At 47.5% G+C, this 16,152-nt stretch overlaps 1 protein-coding gene across 2 annotated transcripts in view; it reads left to right on the top strand.

Annotated features, from left to right (window-relative positions):
* Nucleotides 1-5,186, top strand: part of Setd3 (SET domain containing 3, actin N3(tau)-histidine methyltransferase) — a 72,458-nt gene extending 67,272 nt beyond the window's left edge. For both annotated transcript variants that reach the window (XM_090344804.1, XM_090344803.1), the window contains 2 exons: nt 3,132-3,292; nt 3,833-5,186. In XM_090344804.1, the coding sequence (XP_090200930.1) occupies nt 3,132-3,292; nt 3,833-4,288 (617 nt within the window). In that variant the 3' untranslated portion in view covers nt 4,289-5,186. The remainder of the gene's footprint in view (nt 1-3,131; nt 3,293-3,832) is intronic.
* The last annotated feature ends 10,966 nt before the right edge of the window (nt 5,187-16,152 follow it).

The raw sequence follows: 16,152 nt of genomic DNA, 5'->3' as shown, positions 1-16,152 counted from the left end.
TTGAACTTGGGGCCTAGGCACTGTCCCTGAGCAATTTTGCTCAAGGCTAGCACCCTACTACTTTAAGCCACAGCTTGACTTCTGGTTAATTGAAAATAAAAGTCCTAGAGACTGTCCTGGCTGAACTGGCTTTGAACCATGATCCTCAGCCTCCTGAGTAGCTAGGACTACAGGCACGAGCCACTGGCACCAGCAGGATTTTAAATTTTTTTTTTTTTAACCATTCCTGAGGCTGGAACTCAGGGCCCTGAGCTTCTTTTACACAAGGCTAGTGCTCTAGCACTTGAGCAACAGTGTTTATACGGTGCTGAGGAATCGAACCCAGGGCTTCATACATGCTAGGCAAGCATTCTATCACTAAGCCACATACCCAGCCCTATTTTTTTTTTTTAATTTATGAAAGTGTTACACATAGGAGTGCATACTAAAGATAAAATTACTTAAAACTAAAGCACTTTGGGGGAGTGAGAATATGGTAGTATTGAAGAAAAATAGATCTGTTTTACCTTGGAAATGTTAAATATAAAGCAAGGAAATAGCATGGCAAACAAAATGTGTATAGATCACAAATTGCTCTTGGCTAAGACTACCATTTCAGTCCCAGAAAGACTTAAGTACCCGAGCAAGCATCTCTTACAGGTTTTCTGAAGATATGTCAGCTGGAATTTCTTGTGCTGAGATTAGACCTGGCTATGTTTTTATTTTCACCTTAAACGGTATTTCCGCAAATTCTTTGATCCTGAGGCTTGAGTTTCAATTGTATTTGTGCTAAATCTTGTCTAGAAGTGATGGGACAGGTCTAAGTGCAGGGGTGTGTGAGCGAGTCCCTAGCTGAGCAGTAGGGCATATCCTTCTGGAACAAAGCTGCCCAAGCACTGGGGGCAGGGTGGTGCTGCTCAAGAGCCGATGGCCATGGAGAGGCTGCTGCACCCTCTGTCTGTGGCCTCAGCTTCCTGTGTGGTGCAGGGAGAAGTGCTCAGGTCCAGGGCTCCACGTCAGACTAGAAGTGGAGGCGGTTTTCATGCCAGCTGCAGAGCCAGACAAAGTGAGACGAGGTAATTGTTCCTTAAAAGCAACTGCATTGCTGGAGATTCACTGTCAGATGGGAACTTGTGGTGTCTTTGTACGTCAGTGGTGGTTCATCATTTCAATGCAGTGACCTCGAGTTAGGGGTGACCTGTGTGTGTGTGTGTGTGTGTGTGTGTGTGTGTATGTGTGTGTGTGTGTGCGCGCGTGTGTAAGGACACACAGTTGAAAGTCACAGTTCCTGTGTGTGTGTGTGTGTGTGTGTGTGTGTGTGTGTGTGTGTATGTGTGTGTGTATGTGTGTGTGTGTGTGTGCGCGCGTGTGTAAGGACACACAGTTGAAAGTCACAGTTCCTGTCCTCAAGGAGTATGTAAGAAAGCGACTGTGGGGTGGTGATTGCTGTCACTCAGGGCGCTCACTGCGTGCCAGCATACTTCATTGTCAGCTCACAGGCCCATGAGTTGGGCATCTCATTTCACTGATGTAGTGTCTGCTCACAGAAGAAGGCAGCTTCAGCCGGGGTCACTCTGCTGGTAAGGGATGACCCTGGCTTAGAACCCAGTTGTGTTGCCTCCACCCCTGTGCTCCACATGCCTTCCAGACCCTTGCTGTTTGCAAGTCACTGAATCCAAGGCAGAAACTCTTAGTGGAGACCACCCTTGGGCCTGGCACTCAAGTTAGGGTTCTGGAGGAGGAGGAGGAGGAGGAGGAGGAGAAAGAGGAGGAAGAGGTGGCTGAAGAGAAAGTCTCTCAGGCAGACTGAGGAGGGTGAACTGGGCTCTCACTGCTCTGGGTGACAGCACAGGCTACAGCAGGTAGGAGGAGGCTTGGAGCCATCCAGGAGGGAGGGGGCTGGCAGGAAATGGCCTGGAAGGAAACCTGCTCCCAAGCCCCAGGTTTCCCCCCCACCCCAGTCCTGCAGCCCCCTGCTGCACCCAGGCTCCACTCTGGTAGGTTTCAGGTGCTGGAGTCCCACAGGCAGTAGCAGAGGAAGCTAGAGGATGGAGCTGGGGCTGGCCGAGAAAGGAGGGACAAGTTAGTAGCTTAGCATTTGGGGCTTCTGAAGAGCAATTTCTTCTTCTGAAGCTTTCAAAAGATTGCCATCTCTTTATACAAAGAATTTAAACAGAAGAATCAAGACTAAAAGTTCTGAAGTTTATCATGCTCTTTTGCTAGCAAATACAACTGAAGAAATTTCCTTTTGAACATTAGATAACATCTATTTTCTTAAAATAAAAATTTTAAAAAACAGAATCATTTTAGATCTGTTGCTGCTCTTTAGTTTCTTTAGTCATCGGAAGACAATTTGTCATGTCAAGACAATTGATGTATTCTTTGAATTACTCCAACTAATACTAATAAAAGTTTGGTTTGCTGGCAGCAACTGTTCCTCAATTTGAATTGTAAATAGTGACAGCTGTAGGGCATTTTGCTCTGAAAGAGAAACTGTCTCACAATTACATAAGAAGCATGGGTGTATTTCTTGAGCATGAAGAGGGTGGGCATGTTTGGTCTTTTGGAGATAATGTGCCAGGAGACAAAATGCTCTGAGCAGTTGCTGAATTCTTTCTTAAATATATTTGAAGGTAATTGAGATGTTCGCTTGTGTTTACTTGTAATTCCTATTTAAATTCCTGACAAGTGAGAAATATAGGCTCATTTTTCATTAACATAAAATTCTTACGGTTCTTTTTTTCTGTTTGTTTCCTTCTGTCTTTGGTATGTTTGTTATAAGATAAGTAACTACCAGTCAGCTTTGCTGTTCTCATTGCTTGGTATTTTTCTGACCCAGCTGTGCTGCTGAGGAAGTGAGGCGTCTGTGACCATGCATTGTCTCTGGACAGTCGAAAGGCTCTCCGTGTCGTTCAGTGATGCATGGAGCCCTTTGCTAAGACTGTATTCCAAACACCAGAGTCCTCACCTCCTCTCTTTGCCCAGAACTGAGATCTGACTCTGCCTTGAAGAGCTGAGAAATGGCCGGGGCTGACAGAGTGAAGAGATACTGCTGCTTAAAGAGAGATTTTCTCAGCTAGATTGCTCGTTAAAGTGAGGAGCAGTGCTGTTTTTCCTTCTAACCAGTTGCTATTTATATTTTTTTTTTGTAGAAGAATTGAAAGAACATTTGCTAGGAGACAATGCTATCGATAGAATTTTCACCTTGGGTAACTCTGAATTTCCTGTCAGCTGGGACAATGAGGTCAAACTTTGGACATTTCTTGAAGATAGAGCCTCTCTTCTTTTGAAAACATATAAAACAACGATTGAGGTAATGAGATTGATAAATGAGGATTTGCACTTTGTTTCTAAAGATCTTAATGAAAGATTCCTTCTTACCTGTAACTTTACTTGTTCAGCAGAATGTGTATTTCACTTCTTCGATTAATGTTTAGTATTAGTTATTGATACTTGATGTTAATATTTTTTATGTAACATATTTACGCTTACTTACCAAAAGGCATACTGTAGCATTACTGATTGGAAGATAATATTTGAAAATTATTTAGCATTAAAGAAATCATTTCTGATACCTGTTTCCACAACCATAATTTTGTATTTGTGCTTTCCGAGTTTGCCTTTGAGCCACCAGCTTTAAAGACATCTTTATTCACTCATTCATTCATTCATTCATGCTGTTCACCCAGGGACTCAGGACAGGGTGACAACCTGAAGTGCTGAGGTCTTCTTTTTGTGTCACACAGCTTTATTGAGAGATGACGTACTCCAATAAGGTTCACAAGTCTAAAGTGCAGTGTTGATGAAGTGCCTATTTAGACCCTCGTCACCCATCCTCTTCTTTGTTTTCCAGGAAGATAAGGCTGTCTTGAAAACCCAGGACCTTTCTGTTCGAGCAACCATGGCCATTAAGTTGCGCTTAGGTGAAAAAGAGATTTTGGAAAAAGCAGTCAAGAGTGCAGCTGTGAACCGGGAGTACTACCGCAAACACATGGAGGAGAGGGTGCCACTCCCCAAGTACGAGGAGAGTGACCTGGGGCTGCTGGAGGGCGGCATGGGGGACTCGAGGCTCCCGCTGGTCTTGCGAAACCTCGAGGAGGAGGAGGCCGGTGGGCAGGAGGCCTTAAGCCTCAAGGAGGCTGTGAGCAAAGCCAAGGCTGCTGAGAACGGGCTGCTCAATGGCGAGGACTCTCTCCCCAATGGGACCCGGTCTGGAGACGGAAACTTCACTCCAGAGGAAAGCACACGGGTGGTTGAAGATGCCAAAGAATCTTCCGACTGCACCAGCAAAGTGAAGGAGCAGCCCTGAGCCGCCGTGCTCTGTCGGCAAGTCCAGTTCAGCTCAAGTTCTGAACGGTTCACTTCCATCGCCGTGTTCCTCGTTCACGTTCTCTTTCTGCAGAGAGGAAAATACGTTTTTGCTGCTTTATATGAAAATGATTTTTTTAAGTTATTTTAAAGATCTAGTTTTGCTTTTTGATTAAGATTGCCAGCCTGCTTCTAGGCAAAACGAGCCCAACAACGATGGGGAAAGAGGTGCCTTTGGAAGCTTCCGCAGCGTTCCCATCGCGGGCCTTGTGTTTGCCGGCCCCCTCTCGGCTGTGCCGCTGTGGGCCTGTCATCCCAATGCCCAGAGGGAAAGCTGCCTCTTCTCCTGCAGCCAGCCAGAGGTGGACCTCGGGGGCTGGGCGGGAGGCAGGCCGAGGCACAGCCGAGAGCGGGTCCAGGTTAGGAGTCTGCATGCAGAACCCGGGCAGTGTCTTTAAAAATAATAATAATAATAATAATAATAATAATACCCCAGTACCAAAAGAAAGGGAAGGTGGCAACCTTGTTTTTAATAGTTTTAAATGTTGACGAGAATCCTAATTATATAAATATATCTACACACATATATATCTAGTGATTTCTAAAGATTTGTTTACTTTTTGTGTTCCTGTTTTGCTGTACTAAGAACTTGTCCTTTTCCGTAAATCACAGTAGGACGTGCGTCCTCCTCCTTATTTTGACTGCTGGCTCTGGTTTCGGGTGGCGCCCAGATCCGCGTTGGCAGCGGGTGTGCGGGCACAGCGGTCCCTGGCGCTGCCCAGCGCTGTGCAGGGTGCGGCCGGTCCCTGGCTTTTCTGGTTTTCACAACGAGCTAGAGATTTTCAAAGCTTCCCTTTGAAGGAAAGATACCCTTATTAAAAGGAAAACATGATTGATAATTTCTGTCTGTCTTCTTTGGGGTGGGACAGGCCCTTGGAGGTGAGCTTTTATGCAGCGATCCTTCAGCTGCCCTCAGCACTTCCTGACCAGTGAGATGGGTGTCAAGGGCCATGCTCACCCTTGGCACAGAGCCCGATGATCCCGGTGCCCAGAGTCCCAGCTCCCAGGGGAGCACCAGGGAAGGCATATGGCAGCGGGCCTGCGAGGAGGGAGATACACAGTTGGGGGGGTGGGGGGGGTCAGGGCAGAGGCAGTGTCCTGTGGTAGAGTAAGTGGCTTCTGTCCCCATAAAGCTTCCAGTTTTCTGAGTAGTGATAGCTGGTATTCCTTAGCTACTGATTTTCACACGGTGTCTGACGTCCTGTGAAGAGCTTGCTTAGTTGGAAGTTCGCATATTTGATTTGCTAGATGCCCCTGCTGCCGCCACCCGCTGGTCCTCAGCTGCTTACCTGTCCCTCAGAGAAGGCACAGCTCTGCAGACAACTCTGCACCATGCATTTGGGCGAGGAGCTGTCCAGTGCAGACTTGCCTTGCCTCAGCAGCCAGGCTCGGCCGCCCTGCTGGATCCTAGTGCAAGCTCTGTCTCTGGGAGGCTGCGGATGTCTGGTGATGTTGGCTCCTGCGAGTTCCGGTACTGCCACCACCACTGATATGCCAGCCATCTACCAAGAGGCCTTTGCTGGAAACACGTAGCGTCTTCTAGTCTGCCAAAGACGTCCCAACAACTGCGCTCTTCCTCTGCATTGCTAGCAGTTACATATTCTCACTGAACTAAAAGTTTCCAAACCTAATAATACTAAACATCTTTTTGAAGGCATATATACAGTTCGAATAAAAAAGAAAAATAACAGTAAGGGCGGGGAGCATCACCTAGTGATAGCGTGCTGGCCTAGCAGGAATGAAGCCCTGGGTTCCATTCCCCAGAAGCACATACACAGAAAAAACTGGAAGTGGTGCTGTGGCTCAAGTGCTGTCCTAAGTTCAAGCTGCAGCACTGGCAAAAACAAGCAAAAAAAGATGAGACAGTTTTCAGTTTTCAAGCAGTTTGCTGGGCAAAATTCGAGTTGACGTGAACCCCAGTTTTTGAGACCTCCTTGATGAGTGTCATGGAGTTCACTCGTGGGCCTCAGTTTCCTCATTTCCTCCTAATCTAAAGAATGACCCTAAGGACCAAAAGCTCCTGCTTAAATAAAGAAGCAGAGACTCTATCTTTTTGTCAATCCCCAATCAGTAAAATCTATTTGCGAATCAATAGACCACAAAGTGACTGTGTCAGTTTTATTTACAAAAGTAATTATGTAAGTTGTGCCTCCAGTCTGGAGTGGCTCCATGTCTGGAATGCACAATGGGCTCTTGTGGGAACAAATCCTTGGCTGTGGGAGACAGCACTTGTGCAGTCGTACTTTCCTGCATTGGCAGGACTCTCCTAGAGCACCCCTCTGCCGTGCCAAACTCCAGTGCGTGCCACTTACCCTCTTGGCCCATCTCGTTCAGCAGCTGTGGCACTGTCCACATAGACCTTAGGATTAGGAGCCACCACGTCAGCTTTGGAGAACCAAAGCACAGCAATTAACCTGGTATTGAAGGGCCCTCGTCGCCCTCCTTCATGAAAATAGGCCTCTCTCCCAAGGCATGCTCAGGCTTTCTGTCTTCCTCATGCTTTGGGATAAGAGGCTGGTCACGAGGCCCACGGCCTGCCGCCTCTCTCTGCCTGTGGCTTTCTGTGAATAGGTAGCAGTAGGCTTCACCAGCCTCAGAATCCACCCATTTCTTGCACTAGGCAATGGACACCTGGTTTCCAGAGGCTCACAAAGGTATATTTGATTTGTTTGAGAGATGGAGGCACACACGAACAGTACCCTCCGGTTCCCAATACACAGGTGTTGCTAGATAAGAACTTTACTGAAAAAATTGAGGGGCTTGGTTTCCTGTATACTATTGCTTGGTTTCTTAGTGTGACAGCATAAGAGAATAAATGCTAAGGAAGAAGCACCTGCGGCCTGACTACAGGGATAAACACCTTGACTACCCTGAGTCCTGGAGGTACCAGAGCTGTGGTGCCAGGCTTCCCGCAGCGTGAGTTACACTCTCTTCCTTCTATTGTTGATTTGGCAAAGGGAGCATGCGTACTAGACAAAACTGACAGCCTGACTCAAGAACCCAGCTCCCTTTTATTTAAATGTCAGTTTGACACGGGAAAAGGAGTAGAATCCAGTAACCTCATTAAGGGTCACCCTACTATTTTAATCAGCAGCACCTTATATAATGTATTCCTAAAGTTCTATGCGTAAATTGAATTTGAGTAACTCAAGTTGTATTTAAATGCACCAGCAGATTTGTTATTTAAATGCATCTGCCCTGCGGGACCTGAGTGCACGTAGGCTGGGAGGAGGCCTGGGTGGGGCCGCGCTCCCGCTGTCCTTCCCTATTTGAGGAGCTGTGAGCTGAAGGAGGTTGTGTGGAAGGCGCTGTGGCTGGAGAGTCCACACCCCCTGGTGCTTGTCCTGAGGGTTAGCTCCTGAAGTTCAGGGCGGGAGGTCATGTGCAGGCCCACACAGGCCTGCTTCTGCTGAGGCCAGGAGGGAAACCCTGGGAACCATCCCGCCCCCCTGCTTCTGTCTGAAAAGCCCAAGGAACACCAAGGAGATGAGCACACAAGGTTTTATGCCCTATCAAGGGGCCTGGGAGGTTCCTGGAGGTGGCACTGAGGATGGCAGAGTCGCTCTTGCTCCGTAGGCAAGAGGGTGGTTCAGCATCTGCCTGGAGATGAGGAAGCTGCAGCCTGGACTACAGTTCACGGTGAGTTGCTAGGTCTGGTGGATAGTTCAGACTCCTGCCTCTGGCACTCCAGGTACCGAGGCAGACATTGAACAGATGACCATGTAGACAGCACATCTAAGGCTTCTGTATTTTCCAGAAAAATTAGCATGGTCACAGAGCTTGAACTCATGGCCTGGGTGCTTCTTTACTCAAGGCTAACACTCTACCACCTTGAACCACAGCTCCACTTCTGGTTTTCTGGTGGTTAATTGGAGGTAAGAGTCTCAAGGTCTTTAGTGCCCTTGTTGGCTTTGAACTGTGATTCTCAGATCTCAGCCTCCTGAGTAGCTAGGATTACAGGCATGAGCCACTGGCATATTTCCTTTGTTTGCCCCTCCCTCCCTCTTTTCCCTTTCCCTTTTCCCTTTTCCCTTTCTCCTTTCCTTGTTCCCTTTTTTTCCTTTGCAGTACTGGGCTTGAATGGAGCTTTGTGTTTGCTAGGCAGGCTGCCTTCCACTGAGCCAGGCCTCCAGTTCTGCTTTGGGAGTGGTTTGTTCATCAGCAGAAATAATGGAGGGAGAAGATCAAAAGAGGGGCTGAATTCAGTCCTCTTGGGCAGCCCTGCTGAAAACTGAGTTTGGCTCCTCTGCCCACTTGTGTGCTGACCCCCAAGAGGAGAGCACACTGGAATCGTCCCTCCCTCAGAGAAGGAACTTCTTCTGGTAGACAGAAGAGCAGCCACTGCCTCCTTTACTTTGCTCCAACGTCTCGGCCACCCTGGGTGGGTTCTTTAGAGCCAGGTCAAATTGCAGGAGCCCAACCCAGATTATAGAGCTAGGCACTGCAAACTGACGGTCACCTCATCTGTTCTACCTTCTAGTATTTAATAAGACCCACCTCCTCTCCTCTGTTCTCCCCTCCCTTCCTCCCTCTTTTTCTTTCCTTCTTCCTAATTTTTCTTTTTTATTTCTCAGAATATATTTTAGGGGATGAGCCAGAAAACATGCTTTTAATTTATAAAAAAACTTTATATTCCACATCATCTTCGTATGTAACAAATAAATGAGGTTACAGGAAAGTAGGGAAAAATAACAGCTCGTATCACTGAGTTTTGTTGATTTCTTCAGCTAAGATGTCCCTCTGGTACAGAATTCCTAGATGCACAGTGAGGGTCCTGACTTATTTATCTGTTGTGTTAGAAATAGGCCTGACAGGGACATTCATGTAAGAAAACACTAAGAACATTACACACACACACACACACACACACACACACACACACACACACTTCAATCTCAAAATCGAGAAACACACCAATCCAACCAAGAGGCTTGCACATTGGGGATTGCTGTGGAAATGCTGGTAATTATTTTCCATACCGGGAAGACACATTTTTCTGTGATGGACACTCCAACTTGATACCTGATGCTTCCACTCAATGGTTAGTACTCTTCCAGCTGAACCATGCCTCCCACCCCAATTCCTAGAAATGTTTCTAACTGGACAGGTCAGGCTCCCTGTGCCACAAAAGGTGGATCTGCCAGGGTTCCAGTGACCTCTTAGTGGGCATAGCTGAGTACCAGCCTTCTGGGTCAGGCATCCCAGTATTATGACTGGTTACTTCAGTGAAGCTCACATGGCTGCCGCCCAAACATAAAGCTCTGCTCTTCCAGACCTATAGCCTGACTTAACTCCTGTTCAGGTCTCCCAAAGCCTGAAGCAGCTCTTCCTCTGATGTATGACATTTCCCCCCCATCCCTTTCTCACACATTTCCTGGGTATTTCTCATCTTTACTTCCCTCTTGGCTGTCATCTATGTTGGCCTTCCTGTTTTAGTCACTCTTAATGTGATTGCATAAGGAGAATGGCCTGCTCTTATGTCCACTCCCAGCTCCCTTTACCTGGACACACCGCATCCACCAAAAGCCATTCTGATCCCTGTGGCTGTCTTGGATCTCGTCCTGCCAAGACCTCCTTTGCTCCTGTAGCTTCTCAGCAGCATCACACGTGTGAGCCTTGAGCCCTGAGGGCCAGAGCCGGCGGGGTTGCCTCCTCTTCACAAGTCTCCAGGACAGAGTTCCTTGGTGCTCGCAGATTGCCTGAGATGGGCTGACAACCGACACCAGCACATCAGGAGAACCTTGGCTTTGAGGTCTCTGTTGAGAAGGCTTCCTGCATACAGGGAGATTTTGTCAGTCGGGGCTGGCAGGAGCCATGCCTCCAGCTTGTGGTGATGGCTCTACATTCAGACAGGTGAGGCAGGTGAGTTCTTCCTGGTCCTGTGTGGTCTGTCCTGAGTTTGTTTGCCAGTGTTGTGGAATTTTCCTCCAAACTGTGGGCTTCAGGGATTTGGCTAGTCTAGATTGAACTAAGGAATAGACCTGTGGTCTCCCCCATGCTGTGGTAGAAGTGACAGGAGATTAATTTAGGGGTTAGAACCTCCCAGGACAACTTTCAACAATCTCTGAGGCCAAGTAAGCTCCATACTCATGCTTCTCTAGAGAAGATATGTTTCATATCCTCTCCTGTGCACACTTCTCTCCTAGATTTGTGTGTGTGTGTGTGTGTGTGTGTGTGTGTGTGTGTGTGTGTGTGTGGTATGTATTATGTCTATCAATGTAGGGACACAAAATTTTCCCCAAACTCACAGTCTTCTTATTTTGTTTTATATTGTTTCACTTGAGAATGGGTCTACTTACGTAGCCAAGCTGGACTTGAACTGGTGATTCTCCTTCCTCCACCTTCCAGGGCTTGGATTATGAATATGAGCTGTCATGCCCAAAGAGGCCTGGGCTTTCCTACTTGCAGAATGGAATAGCCATCAGAGATTGCTGGGAGAGGTAGATAACACACATATCCTAGTGCAGGCTTGTACAAGAGTTATAGTGTGTTCTAGCATGTACATGCACGCGGGCGCATGCTCACAGACACACACACACACACACACACACACACACACACACACACGGCTAATTCCTTCAGTTGTTGAACGAATAATGTCCATAAACTGAAAAACCAATTCAGTGGCCCAGCTAGAGGCACTGGTCACCTGGGGACTGGGGCATGGCCTCAGTTCAGGTTGCTGCTGTCCTGTTCACCATACACTTTCCACACTTGACAGGTATCTTGCACTGAAAATACTGAATTTATTTTGTTCGTATCATCTACATTTATATGCGTTTCAGTGAACAGCCATCTGACAGGCACCTCCAAATTTCTTGGCTCTGAGTTTTCAAGTATCTCTTACAGGCAACTCAGAACAAACCCTCCTGAGTGTCAATGTAAATGACAACTGACTGAAGTCACAGCAAGAGATAGCCGTTAGAACCCTGTGCACCTATCTCAGCTGGCCTAATTGTGTGAACAGTACTCTGGCTAACACTAGAATCTGTTGTCAAGTGCATCCTAAAATGCTGCTAGAGACACAGCTATGATTATCTCACATACAAATTAAAAGATTGTTTTGTTCTGGTCATTGGCAGTCATCAAAATAACTAGCTTTGGGTTTGCATGATGTAATGACTTAGTTTAGCTGATACCACAAAGGCTGCCGTTATAATTATTATCAAGAATTCCATCCCAACGCGCCTTGTGTTCTAAAGGGTGCTTTGAGAAGTATCAGGGCAAAGCATTTCACTGCCTGGCTCCGCTCTGGGATATGGGCTGAAGATTAGACTGGATCAAATTAGGGAACATTGATGGCCTCCATCCATGGCCTCCACCCCCTCTTGTCACGTTCTCCTCAAAAGCAGTGCTGGAATAGGAGCCCCAGCCTGCTGCAACTGACAGCTCCAGCTAGCAAAGGGGGATCTTTACATAAAAGCCTTCACCATGTCACTTTGCAAGGCGTGCATCTGAGTGGAGGGGGCCAAGGAGCACAGCCCAGGCCCTGTACTTTGCCACATGTTGAGTGACTCACGTGCCACCAGCAGTAACCAAAGCTACCAATTCAGAACGGTGTGTTCCCGGGAGGACTCCGGCTAATTGCATAACTTAACTACGTTGAGTGCTCCATGTGCTGAGCAGATCTGAGCTTTTACTTTGCAGTGGCAAAGACAGACTTATCTCCCGGTGTTGCCTATCTTTGACCTGAAGTTGGCAGGGCCGGGCAGGGGGTGAGAAGCAGGAGGGCACCTGAAGGAAAACGTGCTTCCCACCTCATGTTAGATGGCCATGATGCCAAGCTGGTCTTCTCTGAGGCTCAGAATACCATTATCCAAGCAGGCACAGGGCCCTGTGCATGCCTGCCCCCACACAGGTGCTAGGAACAGATGGCAAAGGCCCCGTTCCCCAGATGATAAAGGTAGGTCCAGCTACCAGGCTGACCAATGAGAAGGCGAGCCTCAGGATCCTCATGGCCTCAGCCCAAGTTTGTCTTCCTTAACATGCTTTGGGTCAGTGACAGCCACAGATCCAGATGACAGATTCTGAGGTATCTGATATGTTGGGCATTACCCTAGGCTCTGGCTGGCGGCACCTAGAGAGTGACACGCAACACTTGTGGACAAGCTGAAGGAGGCAGAGAATGACACCCTGCAGGTCCAGAAGGCTGGAAAGCTGGCAGGTCTTCTCTAGTGAATGGAAGGTAGGCCAGCCGGCTGGGCAGGGGAGGGGGGGGCAGGCCTGTCAACTTCAAAACAATCATTGATGCCTGTGTATCCTGTTTTAACCTCACATGCTGCCCTCCCCCCCCAAACGTTCATTTCCATTACCAAACAATGAAGAACTTGTCTCTGATTTATTTATTTATTTTATAACTGAAGTGAAAGCACGCCTCAGAAAGCTAGGATGGTTGTCATGGTTTTAGATATCACATTGCCAGATTTTCTAACATTCTGGGCTCTTCCAAGAGAGGGGGGGTACAATCACAATTAGGAGACACACAAGCATCCTAGTTTTGGGGGTGACCTCATGAGCTCTGTGAAGTCCACATTTTCTTCACCAACAGTGAAACCCATTGAGGCTGGTAGGCAACGCCAGGCCTGTCTCCAAAGGCCCATTCCTCATCTCCCCTGACGTGGCACATAAAAATCCCACCTCTGTGTTCCATTTGGGATGTTATTGGGTTGTCACAGCGGCCACGCCCTTCCGTACATCGTAAAGGGGCAACAACAAGGATCACGAAGGTCATTGGTCAGTCATGGACAATATCCAAGCATTGGACCTGTCTGGCTCTCTGTACTTTGTTTTGTCATTTCTGGCCAGAGGGGCGAGAATCTCTGCACAGTGACATTTCAGTGTCTAGAAACCCAGGTGAACAAGGACCCTCTCTGAAATAAATAGGAAGTAACTCCCACAGGCATCAAATAATTGTGCAGGTTAGCTGAAAGAAAGCCAGAGTTTCCTGCAGCAATTAAGCTACATGATTGGATGCAGGGGAACTCTATAATTGCTCTCAGGTAGCAATTTACTAGGGGAGATGTTACTTATGACATGTGTCAAGAAGGTCAAAGTTTATACTTCCTTGGACATTAACCTAATCTTGGAACCTCTCAAAGCTACACTTTTTGGTCATTAATTTTTTTTTACAAGCAGAGATTTTGACAATTAACCCAGTTAATAAAGGTCAAATTTCAATTTTTTCCAATTTCTAGAGCATTTAACTTATTCCTTTTTGAAAATGGGAAGATAGTGGCTGATAAATAGTTATTAAATGAGTACAAGGATGTAGTTCTTCTGTCACGGTGATGACTACGAAACAGCTGATCCTGGAAGAATAGAATTGCTGTGTATCTGATGGGAAGGAAAGTAGATTACAAGCCAAGGAAATAGAAAAAATAAGCCCAAATAATGTGTGCTGCGAGTGGGATAATGTGAGTACATGCACTTGTTAAATCACCTTAGGATTCTAGCCATTCAATTATGGAGGCTTCAAGGTTTTAGCCGTCGAATCTGCACATTTTAGAATAAGTAATTTCTGCGAACTTGCAACCATGCAAACTTGGGTTAAGAACTAAAATGTCACCCACCAGGCTGCAATCCTTCCATGAATCCATCCACAGATCGATGTGGTGAAGTCACCCTTACCAGAGAGTGTGGGCAAAAAAAATCGCAGTTGAGGCTGGCCCTGGAGTGTCATATCTGCAGTTCTAGGCTGAGCATTGCAGGGTTGCAATCTAAGAGCTGAGCCTCAGGACTCCAAATCAGCTCAACACAAGGAAAGCCTGGGAGACTCTTATCTTCATTTCACCCAGCAAAAAGCCCGAAATGGAGGGCTAGATCGAGGGATAGAACACCGGCTTTTTTTTTTTTTTTTTTTTTTTTTGCCAGTCCTGGGCTTGAGCTCAGGGCCTGAGCACTGTCCTTGGACTTTCTCAAGGCTAGAGCTCTACCACTTGAGCCTCAGCACCACTTCTGGTTTTTTTCTATGTATATGGTATCAAGGAATTGAACCCGGGTCTTCATGCATGCTAGGCAAACACTCTACCACTGGGCCGAACTTCTGGCCCTAGAACACCAGCTATGAGCAGAAAAGATAACTAAGGGACAGTGAGCAGGTCCCAAGTTCAAGTCCTAGTACTAGAACAACAACAAAAAATAGGCAAGTTGATTGGGAAAGATGGAGGAAAAAAAATGAAAGAGGTGACATTGATCAAGATGCATTATGTTTATAAACTGGTTGATTTGAGAATTAAAAATAGGCAATTTGGAAACTAGTTAGAATGGTGAATATCATGTTTTAATCTCCACCATCTCACCAACTTTCTGACTATGCCTAAGTGTGGACAGATGCCTTGACAAATGGAGAGCCCAGGGTGGTGACTCGCTTTTAAGAAGAATAAATCCCTTGTTCAGAGATTTGTAGTTGGGTGACACAAACGCGGTTCGGGTATAGAACTTGCGAACAGCAAGTCCTCAGGAGCTTGTGCCACGTGCAGAGACAGCCACCTGCACAGGCCGCCACAAAGGAAACGCGGGAGAGGGGAGCAGCATCTGCCGGGCCCAGAATATCTCCTCGGGCTGCAAACCTGCATTAAACCTGCACACCTGACTCGTGGAAACCGTGGTAGGGCTTGGTGTTAAGACAGACTGTCGGGTCCCAGCGAGGAAACAGTTGAAAAGAAAGATTCTGGCCCCTTCTCCTTCCTTTGACGTCCCCTGTGTGTTCACCTGAGGGCTGACCGGTCTCAAGTGGCTGCCTTCCAGCTTCCTCCTCTCCCCTCCTTCTGTAGCTTAGTCTCCAGTGCTGCTCTGTCTCTCTTTTCCTCAGTGGACCGCTTGTGAGATGTTACTGCATCTCAGTCTGCTCTGTACCCACACGAGGCTCTGTGCCCCCATGCCTGTAGGACAGGAGGGCACACCAGAGGAGGAAGTGTGGGAGCTGGCTCAGCAGATGGCACTGTGCTGAGCAGACAGAGAGGTGTGGAGACACGCAGATGCTCTTGGGGCTGGGCTGAGGCACAGGAGGGACCCCTACAGGGGCCAAACTCTGGGACATTCTCCCATGGCAGCAAAAGAGGCTCAGCTGTGCTCCTCTGGGGGGGGGGGGCTTTCTGAATTCTCCTGATATTCCCCATAGTACCCTCTTCCCAGGGCACTGGGGTCCCAGGATGGAGTGGAAGATGCTTAAGTGTTTGCTGCCATGCATGCATGTCTTCTAGCAGGGGACAGGGGTCCCTCCTTCCACCAACGAAGAGAAAGGAAGACCCGAGGGGCACGTGGGAGAGGGTGTGTCCAATGAGGGACGAGATGGCAGAGGGTCACGGCTAGGGAGCTGGGATGCCATGACCCTAAAGGTTCAAGGGGGGACTGGGAGTTTGGCCTAGTGGTTAAAGTGCTTGCCTAGCATGCATGAAGACCCGGGTTCGATTCCTCGGTACCACATACATAGAAAAAAGCTGGAAGTGGTGCTGAGGCTCAAGTGGTAGAGCTCTAGCCTTGAGAAAGTCCAAGGACAGTGCTCAGGCCCTGAGCTCAAGCCCAGGACTGGCAAAAAAAAAAAATAAAATAAAGGTTCAAGGGGCAGAAGTATATTTTCTGGGGGAAGAAATAATATTGCCTTGAGAGCTAGCAGGCTGTCCTGCCTTGTGTGAACCCCAAAATTGGCTTAATGAGCATCAGATAAAATAAACACTCGCATTCAGACAAACGGTCAGTTGGATAAATGGAAGAGAGAATTGGTCTTCCTTAAGAAGGAAGCAGAAAGTAGAAGCTACCGTTTAAGGAAAATCCACAAAGACAATACCCATAGGTGGGTGGACACTA

The sequence above is a fragment of the Megascapheus bottae genome, chromosome 14, assembly GCF_031878675.1.
Source record: "Megascapheus bottae isolate mThoBot1 chromosome 14, mThoBot2.hap1, whole genome shotgun sequence".
Classification (NCBI taxonomy): Eukaryota; Metazoa; Chordata; class Mammalia; order Rodentia; family Geomyidae; genus Megascapheus; species Megascapheus bottae.
The sequence above is the reverse complement of the archived record's forward strand: the minus strand, read 5'-3'. Positions and strand labels throughout refer to the sequence as shown.